The sequence below is a fragment of the Argiope bruennichi genome, chromosome 1, assembly GCF_947563725.1.
Source record: "Argiope bruennichi chromosome 1, qqArgBrue1.1, whole genome shotgun sequence".
NCBI lineage: Eukaryota > Metazoa > Arthropoda > Arachnida > Araneae > Araneidae > Argiope > Argiope bruennichi.
In genome coordinates this window covers 141,924,558-141,944,805 of record NC_079151.1, presented here as the reverse complement: position 1 = coordinate 141,944,805, position 20,248 = coordinate 141,924,558, and the positions used below count along the sequence as shown (strand labels likewise).

General features: G+C 27.2%; 1 protein-coding gene across 1 annotated transcript; it reads left to right on the top strand.

The window, feature by feature from the left end:
* Nucleotides 1-63: 63 nt before the first annotated feature.
* Nucleotides 64-19,514, top strand: LOC129980782 (thioredoxin-like protein 1). The gene is made up of 8 exons (XM_056091168.1): nucleotides 64-349; nucleotides 4,727-4,994; nucleotides 6,429-6,551; nucleotides 7,535-7,601; nucleotides 12,492-12,585; nucleotides 12,670-12,748; nucleotides 14,708-14,812; nucleotides 19,158-19,514. The coding sequence occupies exons 1-8, from the start codon at nucleotides 258-260 to the stop codon at nucleotides 19,185-19,187; spliced, it is 858 nt and encodes a 285-aa protein (XP_055947143.1). The 5' UTR covers nucleotides 64-257; the 3' UTR covers nucleotides 19,188-19,514.
* Nucleotides 19,515-20,248: the final 734 nt, after the last annotated feature.

Genomic DNA, 20,248 nt, shown 5'->3' with positions numbered 1-20,248 from the left:
AAAAAATATTGTATTCGCTACTTTTTTTGTTTGAATGTAAAATCTGGCGATAAGATACTTTTCAGTTACGGTTTCGATAATAGTTTCGTCATGGTTAAACACTGATTTCAAACTTGAGTGACGATAATAGTTTCGTATGTCTGATATTTAATTTATTGTGCTTGCAGTTTTATGTCATTTGAATTATACGCCCTGATATAATCTTAATCATCATAAATTGTGTTTTTTTCTTTAAATAAACATATTTTAATATTAAAATGCCGACTGTTGTTCCTGACGATTCTCGATTTCAAGTTGAGCTCTCAAACGCCGGCTCAAGATTGGTTGTCGTTGATTTTACAGCTTCGTGGTAAGTTTCTTGAGAAAAAATTTAAGAAAAAAAATTGCTTAAACTTTACTAGTATGTAATAGTTAGTAAGAATTTTAAAAGCAAGCTCATTTGCAATCAAGAATTTTACTGAAGTTCTTAAATTTGTTCTAACATCAACTTCTGTATGAAGTAAAATATTTTGCATATTTGATTTTTAATTACAGAAAAGACATCTTTTGAAAAGTAATAGGTGCAGCTTGATTTTTTCAAGCTAATGTTTCTTCAAGAAAGCGAAAAAAAAAAAAAAAACTGTAATGTTATTATATTGAAACTTCTTCAAAAACAGACTAGCATTCTGAAACAGCCAAATTTGGTTAATAAAAGGTGTTAAGGATAAAAGATGGTTATAATTATATATAAAATTTTGATTGAGTATTAATGAAAATCAATGTGCTTGACTGTTATGGCCAATAAGATATTCCATTTATTGATTTCAGTACAGTCTAGAAATGCTTTATAGTTCAGTATAGTGTGGTACTTCTTATATCTAATGAAACTTTATTATCATGAAAACTTTTAATGAACTGATTATTTTGGTAGTCTACAAAAATTTATTCCTGTAAAAATGTAAGCAACATCATTCTATATGTGTTACTTTTAGATATTTTTGAAGAAAGAAATTTTGCTATTATGAAATTTATTTGATTATATTAATATGCTCTTTTAATTTTCAAAAAATTTAATTTGAATTTTTTTTAGATTGTTGTTTTAAGATTTAATATATACTTACAAACAATGGTCCTTAAAAAAAACTTAATATATCTTTTTGTGAATGCTTTGATTTAAATGATTATTTTTCAATTCTATTTAAATAGCAAATCTATAAATCTTTTCAGCAGTGGAATGAAAATTTTTTGAAGTTATCAATGAATCAAAATCATATATTTACTAAGTGGGAAAGTTTAAAATAATAGTAATATTAATTATACCTTTTATAAAACAAGCTAAATTCCATTGAAAATTGTACTGATTGTTTTTTGTTTTAAATCATTCTAAGAATGCATTTACATTTTCTAGAAAGGTGTATGTTTTGTAAGTTTTATTTTCAATTTTAGACATAATTATTTTAAATTTATATATTTTATGCCCATGTTATGAAATGAATTCTTACAAATATGTATTCTGAAATTTTCAAGAAAGAATTATTCTAAGTATATAGTTGAAACAGAATATAGTTGAAAGAGCATTCTAAGAAATAATGGCTCTTTTACAAAAGATGCTATTGAAAATATGATAAATACAAACTTTTTAAAGGTAGGTTTCTGATATACAGTCATTTGGCACCTTACGAGGCTAGCAATTTATTGGTGACACTTTGTTTGGGGCTACAATTGGAAACACTATTGCTGCCGCTCGAGCCACATTCGGCCATTTCGCTAAAATTTGGCGATCAACTATTTTTTGTCGAAAATGACTGTATATCAAAGCTGTTCCAAATAAATTCAATAAATTTTTACTGTAATAGAAAATATCCATGAACATTTTTTTACGATACAAAAATAATTGCTGAAAAGTTGGCAAAACAATTAAAATAATAATGTTTCCATTGAAAATGTTTTTAAAATAACATAGGTTTTTCCTTTACTGGAAATTAAATGTAAGTGTTGGTTGCTTTCATTATATCATTATTTACTACATATATGTATTAAATGTAGTTAGGAACCAACCTTCTTGTTACAGATTTTTGTCCATTAATAATGAATATTACTGAATGTAGATAAAATTGAATATTTCTAATTTTTTTGTGTAGTAGACTGCAAGTAATGAAAACAACAGCAACAATATTAGAATGTTTCCTGCAATGTTTTGCATAAAACAGCTGTAATTAAAATTGATATTTTCTGGTATATTGGTATTTTCCTTAAATAATTTTTCACAAAATTATGATTTTAAAAATTGTGATCAATGAAGCCAAAAACAGTGAAATTGCTAAAAATATTCTAAAATGTAGTAATTAATTTATGATAATTGTATTTTATATTTTTTTGTAAATTGAAATCAACAAGCTGTAACTTTATTTTTTTATAAAAGAATGCCAAATCAAGGTAGCAGCAAATGCAGGGGTGTTTGTGCTCCGGGGAAACCCCGGAATTCCGGGGATTTTGAACTTCGATACCCGGAAATTCCGGGGATCGTCGTTCAAAAGGAAGTAGGAATAATAATGAATTATTTATTTTGATCTGGGTAATTTTGTTTGCTTTGAAAGCAGAAAACACAAAGTCAGTGTGTGTGGTGAAAACTTTTCCTTTCTTTCTCCAAAGGCAGTGATAATGCGTGAAAAGGGGGAAAAAAACTTCTTTTTTGTTCTTTCCTTATTGGGAGAGACTTCGTTCGACCAGATGTGCGATCACGTGACCTGGGTTCAAAGGTCTTAATTTTGCAAAATTAATGGTTATTAATTTTGCAAAAAAAGTAATTCATTGAACTTTTATAATTAGGTCATTCAATACTTCATAATCGTAATTTTTCATTTCTCCCCCCCCCCTTCTTGAAACTCCAAAATGTCGGTAGTAAGTCCGTAAAAGTTTCAGGGGATTTTTTGGGGTCCCACAAACACCCCTGCAAATGCAAATGTTCATGAATCATAGTTAGAGACAAATTCATGAATGTTTAAGACCCATTCACTTTTAATAAACTAACAATGATTTCAACTCTTTCCAATTAACATATTTTTTAAAAGTGATAAAACCTTCTTAGGGCTTCTCTAGATGTGCGAGACAGAATTTTACAACTTGATTTGTACATTGAAGGTAAGGAAGCTATAATTTTAATTAAAGGAAGAAAGCAGGATGAATTGTGTGTATGATGCTTGCAAAATGGACATCAAGATATATATATATATATCAATATATATATAAAATTTTAAAAGCATTATTTAAGGATTTTTCAAACCACCAGAACTTTATAGTTTTGTAAGTTAGTACATTGTAAGTAAAGATTCTGAGTAATAAATGAAAAGAAAGAAACAAACATAACTGCTGCTATTAGTATTTCTTTTAAAATTTTTCAGTTTGTTGTAAAATAACATGTCTCTCTTTGAATAGATATCAGTATTTAAGAATTTGAGAAAAAAAAAAAAAACAGTAGACACCAACATATTTCAGATAACTCAGATTAATTATGCGACGGAAGTATAAAAAAATGCTTATGTAATTTTTCATATTTCATCATTAATAATAATAATTGTGTGGAAATACATTGATCATTCAATTAGCAAAATTATTTGCATTATTGCTTTATTAAAATTGAAAAATATTTGTTAAATTTAGTTTTTTTTAAATAATTCATATTAATTGTGTGGCAAAAATGCATACATATTTATTATATTTTCAAAAAAGTTGAAGCAAAAAAATTTTTTTGGTAAATTTATTGAGCAATATTGATTATTTTTCTGATATTAGTGGCAAGTCCAGTAAGATCAGCAAAGCAATTTTGATGTAGATAATGATTTTACACTTACACTTAATCTAATTACAATGTAAAGTATGAAAATTGTCCAAATAAACATTACCAGCAATCATAGCAGCTGAACTGGAAGGGTACAAGATAGTTAATCATGTTTTCCTGTGGTTCGAATCATGAGATGCTAGTTTATTCCAAGTACTGATACTTCTTTTCAAAAATATTCTTATGATTTAATGCTATTTATACTTCAGTGAATCCCAAATAAGTCCTTACGTTCTAGAGAAATTATTTTAGAATAAGTAGAATAAGTGTCGCACATGTTATAGGCAAACCTTCCGTTCTCTTGCATTATGAGCTATTAATAAAGGTAATTTTGTTTATCAGATGAAAACTTGAAATGATGAATTCTATAATATTAGATATCTTTAAAAAGTTCAGTTCAAAAAGTTTCATTAAAATGAGAAACTAATAAAAAATATTCACTTGTGTTATAAAAAAAAAAAAAAAAACTTTTTAAAAATATCATTAGGATATTCTTAAAATGTATTATTTTATTTAAAATGATTTATTATTAAAATTATATTTAGTTGACAATTTTTTTTTAATTATCAGACATTTTAAAATTTATATAGTAAACCTACAGACTGAACTGGCAATTACACTGATAATCTAAGAATAGAGCTGTTAGTGAAACTATTATGCTTGATTGTGGAGTTCTATAATGGTGATAAAATGGAGGGTTTTTAATTTGTAGATATAAACATTCTTATTTGTGTTATTAAAAAAATTGAATGGTGAATTTTTTGTGTGTATTTCCAATTGAGTATTTGCTTTATAAATTGTATGTTTTCCTGGTTCTTGTTTTCTTGTCCAGTTTATTCACAAAATAACAAAGCATTAAAATAGACCTTTTAAACATTTTTATGGGTATCTCCATATTTTATATTTCAGGTGTGGGCCATGTCGTCGTATAGCTCCTTTTTTTGATGAACTGAGTCGGCGTTATCCAGCCATAACTTTTCTTAAGGTTGATGTTGATCAGTGTCCTGAAACAGCAACTTCTCAAGGTGTCACATCCATGCCAACCTTTATTTTCTATAAGAATAAAATGAAGATTGGGCAAGTCAGTGGGGCAGATTCAGCTGCCTTGGAAGCTAAAATCAAAGAGCTATCAGGAGGTGAAGGAGATGAAGGATCCGAGAGTGGTGTGCATGGGCATGTATGTAAAATGCCTATGTAGAATAGATGGATTTAATAATTCTTTCTTATACTACTATACTGTCTAATAATATACACTTTAGAATAATTATTCTGTATTTACAGTTGAATGTTCTGCTTGATGTATTTAAAGATAAGAGACTCAACCGATTCATGATTGGTATAGAGCCAATAAGCCGGGCCAGTCCTTAATTTTTCCCTGTGATAGAAAAACTAACACTTGCCAGTGGCTACCTTAAATGTCTTTTCTTTTCTCAGGGTGAAAAATCTTACCCTCTTTGCCCGAAATGCTAACAACATCAGGCCTCTGCTGAACATACTCTAGACTGTTTAGGGAGAAATTTATTCTTCTCCCTTTCTCGTTTTTGACTTTCTTCTTGTCAACAGATTTTTGGATTTGTCTGACTAAGTCAGGCAATGGAGATTAGCAACAACAACAACAAAGATAAGAGGTTGACTTTCGAATTAACTAACAAATAATATTTTGTAGAAACACTTGTTAATGATTGCAATTAATGCAAAGTTAGCCATTATATAAAATTTAATATTATAATACACCAAAGTTTCTTATCTCAAATGAATCTATACAGATGTAGAATTTTATCTATTATTTGAAGTATTTGGATCATTGATATTTATTTAGTAGGCACTGGTGATAAAATTATCAATGGAATTATTTATTGTGAGAAGCATGTTGCTATTTGATTATATATATTTTTCTATAGAAGATCTCAAAATGCCGACTTGCTTAGTTTTGATCCATAAACATTATTTTATGTAATTTTATAAAAAGAAGTAATTTGAATTTAAATCTGGTGAGTGAATTTGCAATGTGAATGCAGAAATATTTTATCCTATTGGAGGTGGCATTATTCATTGTGGGACATCATTTGTATAGAAAGGTATATCTTCATGATGGTGTGATGGGGAGGGGGGGGGGGGAGAAAGGGAAATAGGAAGCAAGCTTGTCCATTCTCACCCTCTTAAAATGAGGTGCTTCTTAAAGTCTTAGTAAAGCTACAAAACAAAATAATAATGTAATTAAACTAAATCCTTTTATCTGTTCTCTAACTTTCCATTCATAACTTTACCAGATTGCAATGAAACAAATGGAATGATGATGAATTTTATGTAACTTTCTTTAAAAAATTGTGAATTTGATATGTGTGCAAGTGGATGATCAAATATCTGCTTATAAATCGAGAGATGGATTGTCTCTGTATACAGCTTAATACTATATTTATTACTTAATAAAACGTGGTTTAATTTTAAACTTCTTTCTGTATAAATTTTCAAAAATATATTTTTGTGTTTAATTTTAGAATTTATGTATAATTTATGTTAATTGTAATTTTAGAATTATTTATGATGAAAATGAGTGGGGCTTGCTCATGTAAGGCATCATAGAAAAGTAAATTTTTACTTTTTTTTTTAGGTTGATCTTGTAAACTTCATAAGTAAATCAGCGTGCGAATGTCTAAATGATGCAGATGACCATCCTTTTGCTAACAGCTTCACATCAGGACCTGGTTATTTGGAGTCTGATTGTGATGAACAGGTAAAAATTTTTATTTATTATTTTTTCAATGTTCTTATTACTTTTTAAAATTTTATCTATTTATTAATTCAAAATATTACAGTTAATGTTTGCATATTTTATTTTTTTACTTTTTTATATGTGAGTATAAAGAAAATATTGTAATCATGAAAAAAAAAAAAAATTTAATTTGAGATTTTGACAAATTTTCTCTCTGAATTTGAAAACATATTTTTGGCTGAACTTCATGTTTAAAAAAGTGATATAATGTTTGCTACAAATATATTATTCCCTGGCTTTGTCAGCAGGCTTGTCTATGACAAGTGCCATAAGAAACAACAACAAATATACTCTAATTTTCTTATCAAATAGCTGAAATTTAATTGCATTTTATTTAGTAAAAGTTTCATTTTAGAATTTTTTCTAATTGATTAAAAATAAGATTATAAATTTTTTATAGACATTTTTTTTTATCATCATTACCTTTCTGTTTATAAAATTTTTTGTTGTATTGAATTATTGCTCTTTGGTTATGTAAAAAAAAAAAATGCTTTTCTGAATCAAATTGATTTAATATTGTACTATAAAATTGGAACTTCAGTTGTTAGCTTTTAAAAACTAAATCTTAAATTTACATAAATTTTTAATATATTCATAACAAAGATTCATTACTTTTTAAATATATTTTATGCTAAAACACATTAAAATTAATTTGTATCTTTCATGTATATTAGAATATATCAATTTTACCTTCCAGTATATTATTGTTTTATTTGTCTCACTTATTTGTTGTAATACAATTCATGTAATTAATAAATTTTAGTTATTTACTTTATGAAATATTTTTCTTAATTAGTTGATTTTTTTTAAAATTATTTTATTAAAGAAAATGAATGTATCCATATAAAGATACGAGCAATTATCAACTGCGTATCCCAAAGTACTGTTTTGGGATTTTTAATATAGTGCTTTAACTATTCTTAAAATTTATTATTCTCTTGTAGCTTATCATGTCATATGGTTTCAATCAAGCTGTAAAACTGCACTCCTTGAAAATTTCAGCCCCTGAAGGTAAGACTTTTTTTAATTAATATTTTTTGATGTTCTCTTTGAAATATTTATTACAGTGAGTGTAGTAAAGAAATCTAAATTAATTAATCATAATATAATTGGTTTCATATTCTTTGATTTCTTTACATCAGTAGCCTTTTTACCCTTTTAGGATGGGTGGCCATTATCTTAGATGCATGCATGGGACAGAGCGTGCACAAAAGGAATCATCCCACAGGATGTGGATTTTGCATCGCTAAGCTTAATTTGGGGGGGGGGAATCATAAAATGTAAAGTTTATCCTAATGAGCACATTCTTCCTCTGACAGATAGCATTTTCTTGTTGTAATAAATTGAAACCAAATCTTTCTGTGATAAAAAGAGACGTACTCGAAATGTACTTGAAAATTATGCAAAATACAGCAGAACTGACAGCAAAATCCAAAAAGACTAGTTACAGTTACACATTAATTACAAAAAAAGAATACAGTAATTGTCTAGAAACATGAATGATTTTATCAAGTGGAAAGTTACATAACCCAGCCCTGTTTATTTACATTATTCTTACCCTCCTCCCCCTCAATAGCTGATGAGTAAAATACCAAAGTCAGGCTGAATATGAGCAAACTGAAGGTCAGGAAACTAAAAGATATTTATTTCAAAAGTAATGGACACCGGAAGCCATCTAGTGGTGTTTAAAATTGTTCCAGTTTAGAAGTATATATGCATCGCCATCTTATGAGTTCGATTTTCAGAAATTCATGGTTGATATGCCCAGCTGTGAGAGACATTTGTAGGTGATGCATATATGGTAAGTCTGTCGCAAAAGGGTTAATGCTTTAATTTTTGTTGCTATTCTGTTATTTTATCCTTCAAACCAATCCTTCGCCCCCATGCTTTTACCTGTTTATTATTATTTAAATAAAAAACTCCTGGCTTTAATTAAATTTTCAAAATATAGTAAATGCTTGGCTATTCCATCTTAAAAAAAGAATTCTATGGGGTAAAATGAAAAGAATTTATCCTGCATTAGGCATTGATGATGGGTGTTCGCTACAATACTCTTACTTGTCATGTTCAGAAAAATAGAGACATTGATAGTGCAGACAATCATTTTTCCCTCATTTATTTAGACTGTTTTCTCATTAATGTAGTCATTTATAATTGAACAGTAAAGTAAGTTTAAATAAATTTTGAAAGAATTAATCTTATTTTCTTATGTTTCATTTAAAAGGTGTATGCATTCATATTGTTCTGTGACATGATTTTATATTCTTGTAATTACATTAGACATTTTAAAATTTTTAATATATTTTTATTCCTTCCTTTTCTGGTATAGAATGTTGGCTTGCTCTAAGAGCTCAGATAATATAAACATGGATAGATCATGTAAAAAGGGTATTTTTAATTATATGAATGAGAAGGATGTGAAACCATTTTGGCCTATTCTGCTTTATTATTATATGGCCTACTCTTCTGCCTTATTCGACAAGATAGTTGAGAGTCTACTGTATGAATGTTCAGTGGATTGCCATAAAAACTGAAAACCTGCATCTCCATGTAAGGTGATAAATAGAAAAAAGATATAATCTTATTAAAGATCAAAATATGTTTCGAAAGGCTAATATCTAGAATTGTTATATTATGTACTTTTTTATGTCTGTATTAATGAAATGCATTTTAATTTTCCCTAAATTATGATTTATAACAATTACATCATACACAGAACAGGGTTGCCATGCCACTGGGAGAACAAGGAAACCTGGAAAACACTGGACATTTAAAAGTCATCTTTATAAACCGGAAAAATGCAGGGAAATCTGAAAATTTTCATAAAAACAGAGATTTTTAATTTTTTTTTGTTATTTTTTCCCATCTAAAAAATGCAGATCTCTAAAGGCTGCAAGAATAAAATATCATAATCATAGTTTCCAAAAACAAAACAATACCATCTCAATTGAGTAATGCAGAAAATCGCTTCTTTTCTTTCTTCCCTCTTTTTTCTGAATAGATCATACTAGTTTCAAGTTATAAAACAATTGTTCTTTTTCTGTGAGATTCCCGAATTGCAGCTAATGCGCATGTGCAAGACTTCTGCTACTGCATGAAAAAAGTAGAATTCATTTCTGTTTCAGGATTAGCAGCATTCAAACTATGGAAGCAGTGTGGTGGTGTTTAGTTACCGCACTTGAGCTTATTGAATGGTTTATTATTTGAGAAACTGTGAACTTATTCAAAGTATATTAGAGAATATTTTTAAATCTATGGTCTGCTCACAATCTATATGTAATACGAATTGGAGGGATAAAAAAAATCAATCCTGATTTTACGAAATGGGTTCTAGAAGTTCTACAAAATCAATTTGTTGCATATTCCTTACTTTGTAAGAATATAATAAATCTAAGTAATATGAGAAAACATGTTATCATGCCATAAGAAGATTGTATACAATACTGCATGTCAGTTCAAAAGAGTCATCATTGATGCTGGACTTAGTATCTAAAGAAATGACACGTCACATCCGGAAATGTAAGATTTAATGCCCAAAAATAAATTGAGTTCGAACTATTTAATTCAAAAGCTATAATATAAGCTTAATTTTTATGGACATTAAAACTTATTGTGCCACATTCATCCTTTAATTCATCCAATGATATACCGAAAATATTTTCACATATGTTCACTGAAAGTGAAATAGCTGAAAAATATACATTAGTCCATGCAGAAATATTATACCTTATTTGTTATGGATTGGCTCCATGAACCTGGTGTCTGTAAAAATCTGCAGAAGTCACTAAAATTGATGCTGAAATATTGTTGAAATATTTCAATTGAATTTGCCAGTTAAAATTGAAATATTTTAACTGGCAAAAAGGAATAAAAAAATTTTTTTACTTTGTAATGTTTTTTTGTTAAGTAATCATTATATAATTTATCATGATAATAAAAATGTTTTGTGCTTTATTTCGTCCAAATCCTTAATTTTGTGTGACTACTGACTATTAAAGAGCCTGAGAAGTAATATATCTCCTCCCCTTTATAAATAAATTTTTTCTTGCTAAATTCTAGATAATAAAGGTAAAGTTTTTTCTTTTTTTTTTTTTCCTTCTGTACATAAATATAAACCTTCTTTCAATTTACTGTTACATTGAATAATGTTAAATTGTTGCTTCCTTTCCTTGCTTTTTCCACTCCTTTAAACCATATTCCATTATAACTAGCACATGAGTGCTATTTGCACATCTGATCTCTTGAATATATGTGCTGAAAAAACACAGGGAATTTTTTTTTTCGGAGTTGAGCTCCAACCCTGACAAAATGATTTTATGAGCATTATCGTGACAAGGTGCAAAATATCTATGAATGTTGAAAGCCTAGATACAATGAAGTTAAAATATTTAATCTGTTTAGCAAAAAAAAAAAAAAAAAAAAAAAAAAAAAAAAACTTCTAAGGCCAACATTTTCATTATCAAATTATTGGTAAAGATACTAGGGTTAATTTATTAAATAACTATATAACTTATAAAAATGTTTTTCATTCTACTAAACTTTCTCTTCCTCTTCATATTTGTTTTTTCAGCGGCTCTTGATATTATTGTTTCAAAGATACAAGAAACTGTATTAACTAATTTAGCAATAAAGTAGATTTATTAGTGCAAAGTAGCTCATAATGTAAGGGAACAGAAAGCTCGCCTACAGCATATGGGATGCTTACGCATTTATTCCTAAATGATGTTTCTAGAATTGTAAAGACATAATTAGAATTCACTGGAACATAAATAAATGTTAAATAATCAGAATATTTTTGAATAAAAATGTCAATATTTGGGCTAAACTAGCATCTTATGATTTGAATCTTGGAAATACTGATTATCTTATGTTGCTTTAACTGGGCTGCTATGTTAATAAGCTATTTGTATAACAATAACTTTACTTAGATTCTAATTATGTTAGGTTCAAGAAGACATTACCTACATCCAAATGTCTGGTTGATTTTGTTGATTTTTCTGCTAATATTAGAGAAATATATGAATACTACTCTTCGAATTTATAAAATAACACATTATATTTCAATACCAAAATATTTTGAAAATATAATAACATGCATTTTTGACATACAGTTAATCTGAATTATTAAAAAACAAACTAAATTTAACAATATTTTTTAAATGTTGATAAACCAGTAATTTATCAATTAAATGGTCAGTGCATTTCCATTCACTTAATTTTCGTCTTTTTTCCCCTTCAATAATGAAATTTGAAACATAAGCATTTACATAAGCATTTTTAAAAATATTTTTGCATTTGAATTATTTGAAATGAACTGTTGTTTACTTTTATTTCCTCAAATTCCATCCAGTGTCTTAAGTATCTCTAAAATAGGGAATATCAATCATATATATATATATATATATAATATAATCATATATATATATAAAATAGGGAATATATATATATATATATAAATTGTGATATTTCATTTTTTTTTGTGATTTATATAAAGTATAAAATATTTTTTTAGATGTCAGTATTGATTATAAGTTAGGTGCGAATTGTTTAAAATATTAGGGATATGAAGAATTCTTGAAAAATATTTTGGCTTAAAAGGATATAAAGGATATTCATGAATTCTCATTTTTGTAATCTAAAAATACTGTAGTTTGTTGAGGTCAAGAATAATATTTAGCTTCTACAAATTTTTATTTTAATCTGAAGTTTTGAATTTCAGAATGAAATATAAATTTAAAAGGCAATAATAATGGATTCAGGATATGTTATCATGAATTATTATTTATTTGATATTGATTAGTTCTTGAATTTTATAAGATTATATCTTTACATTTTATTTTAATCATTTTCATTAGTTGTATCAATTTGTTTTATAAATATTTATCTATTTATATATTTTAGATAATGGACCTAAAACATTAAAATTATTCATTAATCAACCAAGAACATTGGATTTTGATCAAGCCGATTCATCAGAACCAGTTCAAATACTAGAGTAAGCAAGATTTTTTGTTTTTGTTTTCATCTAATAATATTAATAAAAAAGTTATATATTTTAATAAAATAACTTTCTTTTTAGGTTGAAGCCTGAAGATTTGACTGGTGAAAAGCCTATACTTTTAAGATATGTTAAATTTCAAAATGTACTGAATTTACAGGCAAGAATAATTTCTTCTTCTGATTATTAAATAATAAAAAAGTTTTATGAAATCAAAATCAGATATTTAGTGAAGTCAACCCATATTTAATAATTACATATATTAAAAATATTAATTTAATAAGATGTATAGCATATTAGAAGTTTTTAAAAATTGCTTTTTTATGGTTCTTACATTCTTTAAAAATGTTTATTTTTTGCTGAAATACTTATCTTTTTCTTTTTAATGAAACAAGAAATCATCGCACTTTAGAAGATGACAGATCAGTTTGATCATATGACTATATTTTCTTTGCACTCTTTAATTTTTCAATACTTAATGGGGTTTTATCTCAGTTTATGAAAATACTGATAGTATATTATTTTTATTATATTATTTTTATTTTACTTTCTTTCATTTACTTTTGTTTGCTTATATAAGGAAAAATCCATTTAAGGATAATTTATATATTCCTGTAAAATCACATTGTTTTTAGCAGTAACTTCAGCTCTCGCTGGTTTTTTTCCACATAATTACTTCATTTTGAGCATTTGCTAATTATATGTGAATATCATTTATTGAATTTTTTGAGTATTTTTATTTCATGTGATTTTTTTGTTAAAGTAAAGAACTTTTTAACAATATGTGAAAAATGTGTATTTAATTCATTGTGGACTTTTAAAGTCATTACGCTAAATGATTCAAGGCTTTCAAAAATAAAAGTAAAGCAAAATTTTTATAAAGCTCCACCAATTACTTATAGATTATTTGTTATTCATGCCAAAACATATTATATCTAAATTAATGCGATAAAATTCATTTGTTGCTTTCTAATATATGAAGTTTTTAGAAAAAGAATGGTAATCCCCAAAAAATTTTAGTTCAAGCTTTTGCCTATCTCTATGATTTAAACTTCCAAAAAGCACATTTTTGGATTTATGTTCATCTGTGAACACAATAACTAAAAAATTCTTTAAGCTGTAATTAACACCAAATTTGTAGACTTCTATCAAATTTTGAACAAAATTAATTTCCAACATTTTTCTTTCTTTAAATTTTTTTTCTCTGCTTAAGTGCAATCGAACATGATAACTTCAAAATTTAAAAAAAAAAAAAAAAAAAAAAAGGTAAAATTTGGCACACAGTTGTTGCCAAATAATTGATTTATATCAAATTTTGATTTGGGTCCATCAACGAGTTGGTCATCAATCATCTGTGTATTCACATACATGTAAACAATGCAACAAGACAAAATAAAAAGTAACAATTTAAATAAATAAAATTTGATAAGTTTTTATTTCTTTATTCACTATAAAAATGTAGCTCTGTCAAAAGTTTTGGATTCAATTAGCCATCCTAAAAGCATCTAAAATGTGTACTCGATTTTTTTTTAAAAAAAAATTAAAAATGAAATATAGACACTTTAAAAACACCTTTTACACCATAAAAAGTACTTATGTGAAGGGTTTTAGATAAAATTTGTATATGCTCCCTGTTTAAGTTTTAAAATAAAGTGTGTTTTATATTTTTGATTTATATTTAAAAATTTATTATTAGGTAGCTATTTAGATCCTGTCGTTGTGTAAATTGAAGATTCATTTTATTTATTTATTTCTTGTGACAATTTTTTTATAAAAAAAAAAAATCTCAAATTTTAAAAACTATTTTCAATTTATGCTTGGATTCAATGCATATTACATCTGTTATTGTAGATTAAATGTTTAGTGTTTCGAAAGTAGGTACTGGATCAGGTGTCAACATTGTAATTTAATCATAATTCATATTCTAATTAGTCTTTTTTGTAACTTCCAAACAGAAGGTAAATTTAACTAAACTAGAAACATCTTCTTTATTTCCCTCAATTGTATTGTGTACAATTTCTGTAATAATAATAATAAAAGATTTTTTCTAATAATTTCTTTAATAATGGAAAGCTCTTTTTTGTCAGTGTGTTTAATAATTGATTTTCTATGGTTTCAGATATTTGTGAAAGATAACCAAACTGGTGCTGAAACTACAAGGATCAATCACTTAGCAATAATAGGAAGTACAATATCTATGACCAACATGAGTGATTTCAAGAGGGTAGGTTTTATATTTCATTGATATTTGATTTATCTTGTTTTCAACCTTATGAACCTTTTTATGCAGAAGTTAAAAATTATAAGGTTTGTGTATCAAACTCATGTATGCTGGGCAGAAATATGTTAAATTTCAAAAAGGAGATAGAATTGGCTCCTATTCTTTAATTGAATTTAAAAATGAAACATTATTTCTGCCATGTGGACTCTTGCCATGAAATTTCTGTATTTATGGTGGAACTGATTTTTCTTGGAAAGTGCCGTTTCGAAAAGGAGGAATCTGACAGAAATCTGGGGAGGGGGGGGGGGTATTCTTGTTGCAAATTTAAGACATTAAAAAAGTTGTTGATCATTTGCCTTCTCATTATTGCTACAGTTGCACTTATCTTTATTTGTTTAACTTTTTAAAAATTTATTCTTTTGATTATTATTATTCTCTTTCTGCTTAATTTTTTTGTTTTTGTTTTTGATTAATATTGTTATCTTTTTTTGGCAGATATGACTAAAAATAGGATATATAAGTTATTTGCTTAATTAATTGCTAATTAAACCTTTTATAATTATTGTGATTAATAATTTAAGTCAAAAAAAGTGAAATGAAGAAATAAACAATAGATTCTAATATTCACAAACATTATTTTACATATCTGAAGAACTTCTCCAAAAACACTTAATGTATTCATAATATAAATATGCTTTTTATAGAGTAAAAGAATTGCTTTAAAAATAGATAAGAAAGTTGCCATTTTTTTTCCAAATTTTTGTTATATAGGTTCTTTATTTCTAAGTGTGACTAAAATGTAACATTAATGATATTAAGTATAATAGGTAATAATAAATCATAAATCAAGCAAATTGCTATGATAAAAATGTGTTTCTAATGTAATAGATAATATATTACTTTTATAATAAAATTAAAATTATATTACATTACAACATCAACTGTATCCATCCACATTGAGGAAATGCTTTTATATTGTCTTGCTTTTTTTAAAAAAATATTTCATAAATTTTTAATGGTTTGTATTAAGAGCTACAAATTATAATTACAGAAACATTTTTTATAAAGTTAGAAACCAAAAATCCATTTTTAAAAAAAATTCTTATAGCACAGCAAATGCAGGAATAAAAGGCAAAAGAATAAAAACCAGTTAATTTTTCTTCTTCCCTCAATTGGTAAGATTAAACACTAAAATGGACGTTTCTTTTGAATAATAAAAACATATATTTAATTTTATATATTCTTTGTTCATACAACAGAACTTTCTATTTTGGTGCTTTTAGTGTAATGGAGAATCGGGGTTGGATGCAATTTAAATAAAGCTTTCAATGTTCTTCAAAGTTTTTTTTTTAAGAGGGAATCATAACTTTTTCAAAAATTTTCACTACGAATTACGAACTTTTCACTACGAATGTTATGAGTAAAGTAGCAACTGATTTTAACATGTAGATAGTAGCTTTACAGATGCTTTTAAAGAGCTCGCGCGCACGCACGCACACACACACATGCTTTTTACTGACGTACCGAGAAAATCAAAATCTTGCACATCTAAATATGGAAACAACTTTTTAACAGAAAATAACCATTGAGAGATATAAAATATCTCTTAATAGTATATAAATCAAATCTAAGGTATTTTTTTTTATAGAGAAATCTATTCATGACATCAAAAAAGGGGTGTTGCCTTAGGAAATTTCACAGTTAGCTTTCATGTAGAATGGTCAATTGCAAAATGAAGGTGTTAATTACCTAACATTATTTTAGTACAGCTGAAATAAAAATGGTTAAATTTAGGCATTAATGGTTAAATTATGTTCACCCTACTTAATCCCCCCCCATTGTTATGCTATTTTAATGATTAATGCATAAAAATAATTCTTTGGTTTTTTTTTCCCATTTGTTTTCCTTTTTTCATTGTATAAATATGGCAGGTATACCTGATATTTTCAAAAGTCTGGATATTCAAACACTGAGAGTTCATTGAATTTGTTTTCAAAAATTAAATGTAATAATACCCTATTTAGCCATTTTGGTGTTAAGTGTGCCGAAATAAGAAATTTTAATGAATTTCTACTTACTATAAAACTTCCTTACTTTGTAAAGGAACATTTTTCTAAAACAACTGCCATAGATGAAAGTATTTGACTGGATGAATTCTCTTGGTGAATACACAATAGATAAACTTTTATTTCTGATACTATAACTTAAATCTATACTTATAATAAAGCTCAATGTGTGTGTGTGTGTGTGTGTGTGTGTGTTGGCGCTCTACAGACCAGACCGTTTGACATACAGCTACCAAATTTGGTACATGTATACCTTGGAGGTTGGGAATGTGCACCTGGGGTTCCTTTTTTCGAATTTTTAATTAGAATTTTAATTATTAATTAAAAATTAACTTTCCCGCCAAAAAAATCTTCCATTTTCCCCACCGCCAACTTTCCCGCCAAAAAAATCTTCCATTTTTCCCGAAAAAGGCTTCAGTTTTTTTTTCTCCCAACAGTAATGAGGCTAGGGTTACAATTTTTCGGCGGATTATTTCAATCGGTTCTGTTTATTTTCTTAATGTTTGATGCATTTAAAATTAAATATTGTTAATGAATCGATCTTTCAGATTCATTCTGAAGTACTTTTGAATTAAAATAAAACAGAATAAAGGAAATTAAAAATTTCTAATCCGCATAGTGTTACCCCAACTGGCGTAGAAAAAAAGTCACGTATTTGCGTTACGTAACTGGCGTTGAAAATTCACGCATGCGCTTTGTGTTCTGATTGTTGCCATGACAACGTTATCAATGGACGATTTAAATTATTTTTGGGTTAGTTGCATGCTTTTGTAAGTAAAATGTATTTATGTTAGTTATATATTTTTTGTATATGCCTATAGTTTTAAGTACATCGTTTTTTAAGTAGTTTTTTTAAAACCTGTTTTCAACCGTTTATTTTAAGCGATTCGTTTTATTTTCTTAGTGTTTGATGCATTTAAATTTAAACATTGTTAATTAATCGATCTGCCAAACTCTTGAGATATTACATAAATTAAAAAAGATATTCTTTAGTGCCCATAAAGTTTAAACGCTGAGTGACTCTATTTTCAGTAATCAGATTATAAAAAAATGCTTTGTTTCAGTAAAAAATATTATTATATTAATTGAAGATAAATTCTTTCCACTTTAATTTAAAGCATAAATTCTACGGGTGCTAACAGAAAATGAGAGAGATACATATTACGTTATGACTGAAGGCCTTTAAAATATTATGAATGAAATATATGATAATCAAAATTTGAAGTTTTAAAATATTTTGATGAAGAAGCTATTAAAGTAGAAATTGCATAAAATATTTAATTAATAAAATTTTAACGAACATTAAGATTGGCGAACCGGCTGGTCGCCAAAGGCGGCTAGTCATTAATAAATGGACAAGTAGTAAATAAGGATCATTCCTTAATATTGCAAGAAACTTTATGGTTGCTGCTATGATACTTTCTCATATTATTCAGCATCTGAAAATATTAAACAATATTGTAAAATTATCTTATAATACACTATTGAGGTTGATAACAAAAAGCTAGTTTTTACTTTTAAATATATTGTTGTCCTGATTAAATAGAACTGAATTTCAAAATTTGATGTGTTTTTGTAGCAAACAGGTAATTAAGCTATCTAAACTAATAATGAATTTGGTTATAATTATAATATTTGCATTATAAACAATATCTTTTGTAATTCTGAATAACTTATGGAGAAACTATAGAGTGTATCAAATGCCAGTTACATTTTCCTTAGCATTTTAGGTGCATTTAAAAGTAATTCATCTATTTTAAAAGGATTTGATTTTGAACACCATTATTAATATTCTGTGTAATTAGGTTATCTTGGAAATGAAAATTGTTTAAATCTATGAAAAATTTTTTTCTAATTCTGCGATACTTAAAAACAAACATGTCATTTTCCGATTATGTGTAGCTTTCTGTGCACTAGTAAATTATCTATATTGACTGTAATGAAGTGATTGGAATACTGATTCTTTAACTTTTTTATTCCCTGCATTTATGTTGCAAGATCCAGATTTGTGAAACTATAATTCTTAGTTTTTGCAAAATAGGCAATAATTTTCACTTAAGTTGAATAAAAATAATTAGAATTATGTGAATTATATATCACAGTATCTCTGTGACAAGCTCAAGATTCCACATTGTGCTGAAATATACAATTAGGAAACCATTGGGGTGTTTATGAATAAAATTCATTGGATTTTCTAGAATTTTTGTTGAGTATGAAAAATATGTACTAACATTTTGTTATTGTATGTAAATAAAACATTGTTATATTTTCTTTCATTGCAGGTGGCTGGTAAAAAAGGTGAAAGTCATTGAGAAACTGAAAATTCAATATTGCCAACCTAAAATAAAATTTCCAATTTGCATTTTGCTACATTTTTAAAAGCTAAAGTGAGCTCAGCAATCCTCAATCTTTTTTATGCTAATGGCAATCTTGAAAAGTATGAATTGTATTTTGTTCTTTCAACCGTATGCTATATAGAAACAGTGTAATCAAAATAGACTTTCTAACCAGGCTACATGAGAACATTAGAGTTATCAACTTATTAAACTGTGTGAGTGGTGATGATCTGATGTTCAGGGCGAGAGGGTGTGTTAATTATGTAATTTATACATATGATAATAAACGCTTTCAAAGCATTGTTCGATTTTGCTTCATTTCACAAATTAGTTTGATTGGAATTTTTATTTCTTATCCAAATACGATTGTCTTTTGCAAGTAGTTATTCTTTTCCATTATAATAGTTGAAAGAAATATAAATCTAAAAACATTTTGATTCAAAATTTTAATTTGCTTGAATATTCTTGTGACCGAGGAATTCAAATGGTATAGTATCTGAGGTAAAACTTGTATAACTCGATTAAGTTTTAATTTTAGAAGAGTGGAACTTTTTTTATGGTGTTATTATATCAAAAATATTTTAATAACTATAGCTAATAGAACATTGTAGAAATTTAAGTTTTGTAATAACTGTTCAACTGTTATTAAACATATTGTGGTGAATAGCATATAAGCCAGTAACAGCGCTTCTACCCGAAGAGCTGTTTTGGTAAAATGGTTTAGTTATTGGACTGCTAACCACAAGGTCCCAGGTTCTATTCTTCGCTCATCTCAAACCGCTAAATTGGTGACCTCGAACTCTGAACCTTCAACCTTAGTAATAGCAGTTGTGGCGTCATCTACCCGCAACCAAAGTCGTCAGACTCACTTGACGCAGCAAAACCAAAGTCATCAGACTCGCTTGACGCAGCAACCACTCACCCACACACGCTTGGCACTACTTAACTGGGTACAGGCCCATTAGACAATAGCTAATAATAAATACATCACTACTCAACATCCATTTCGTTCGAACAGCGCTTCTACCCGAACAGCT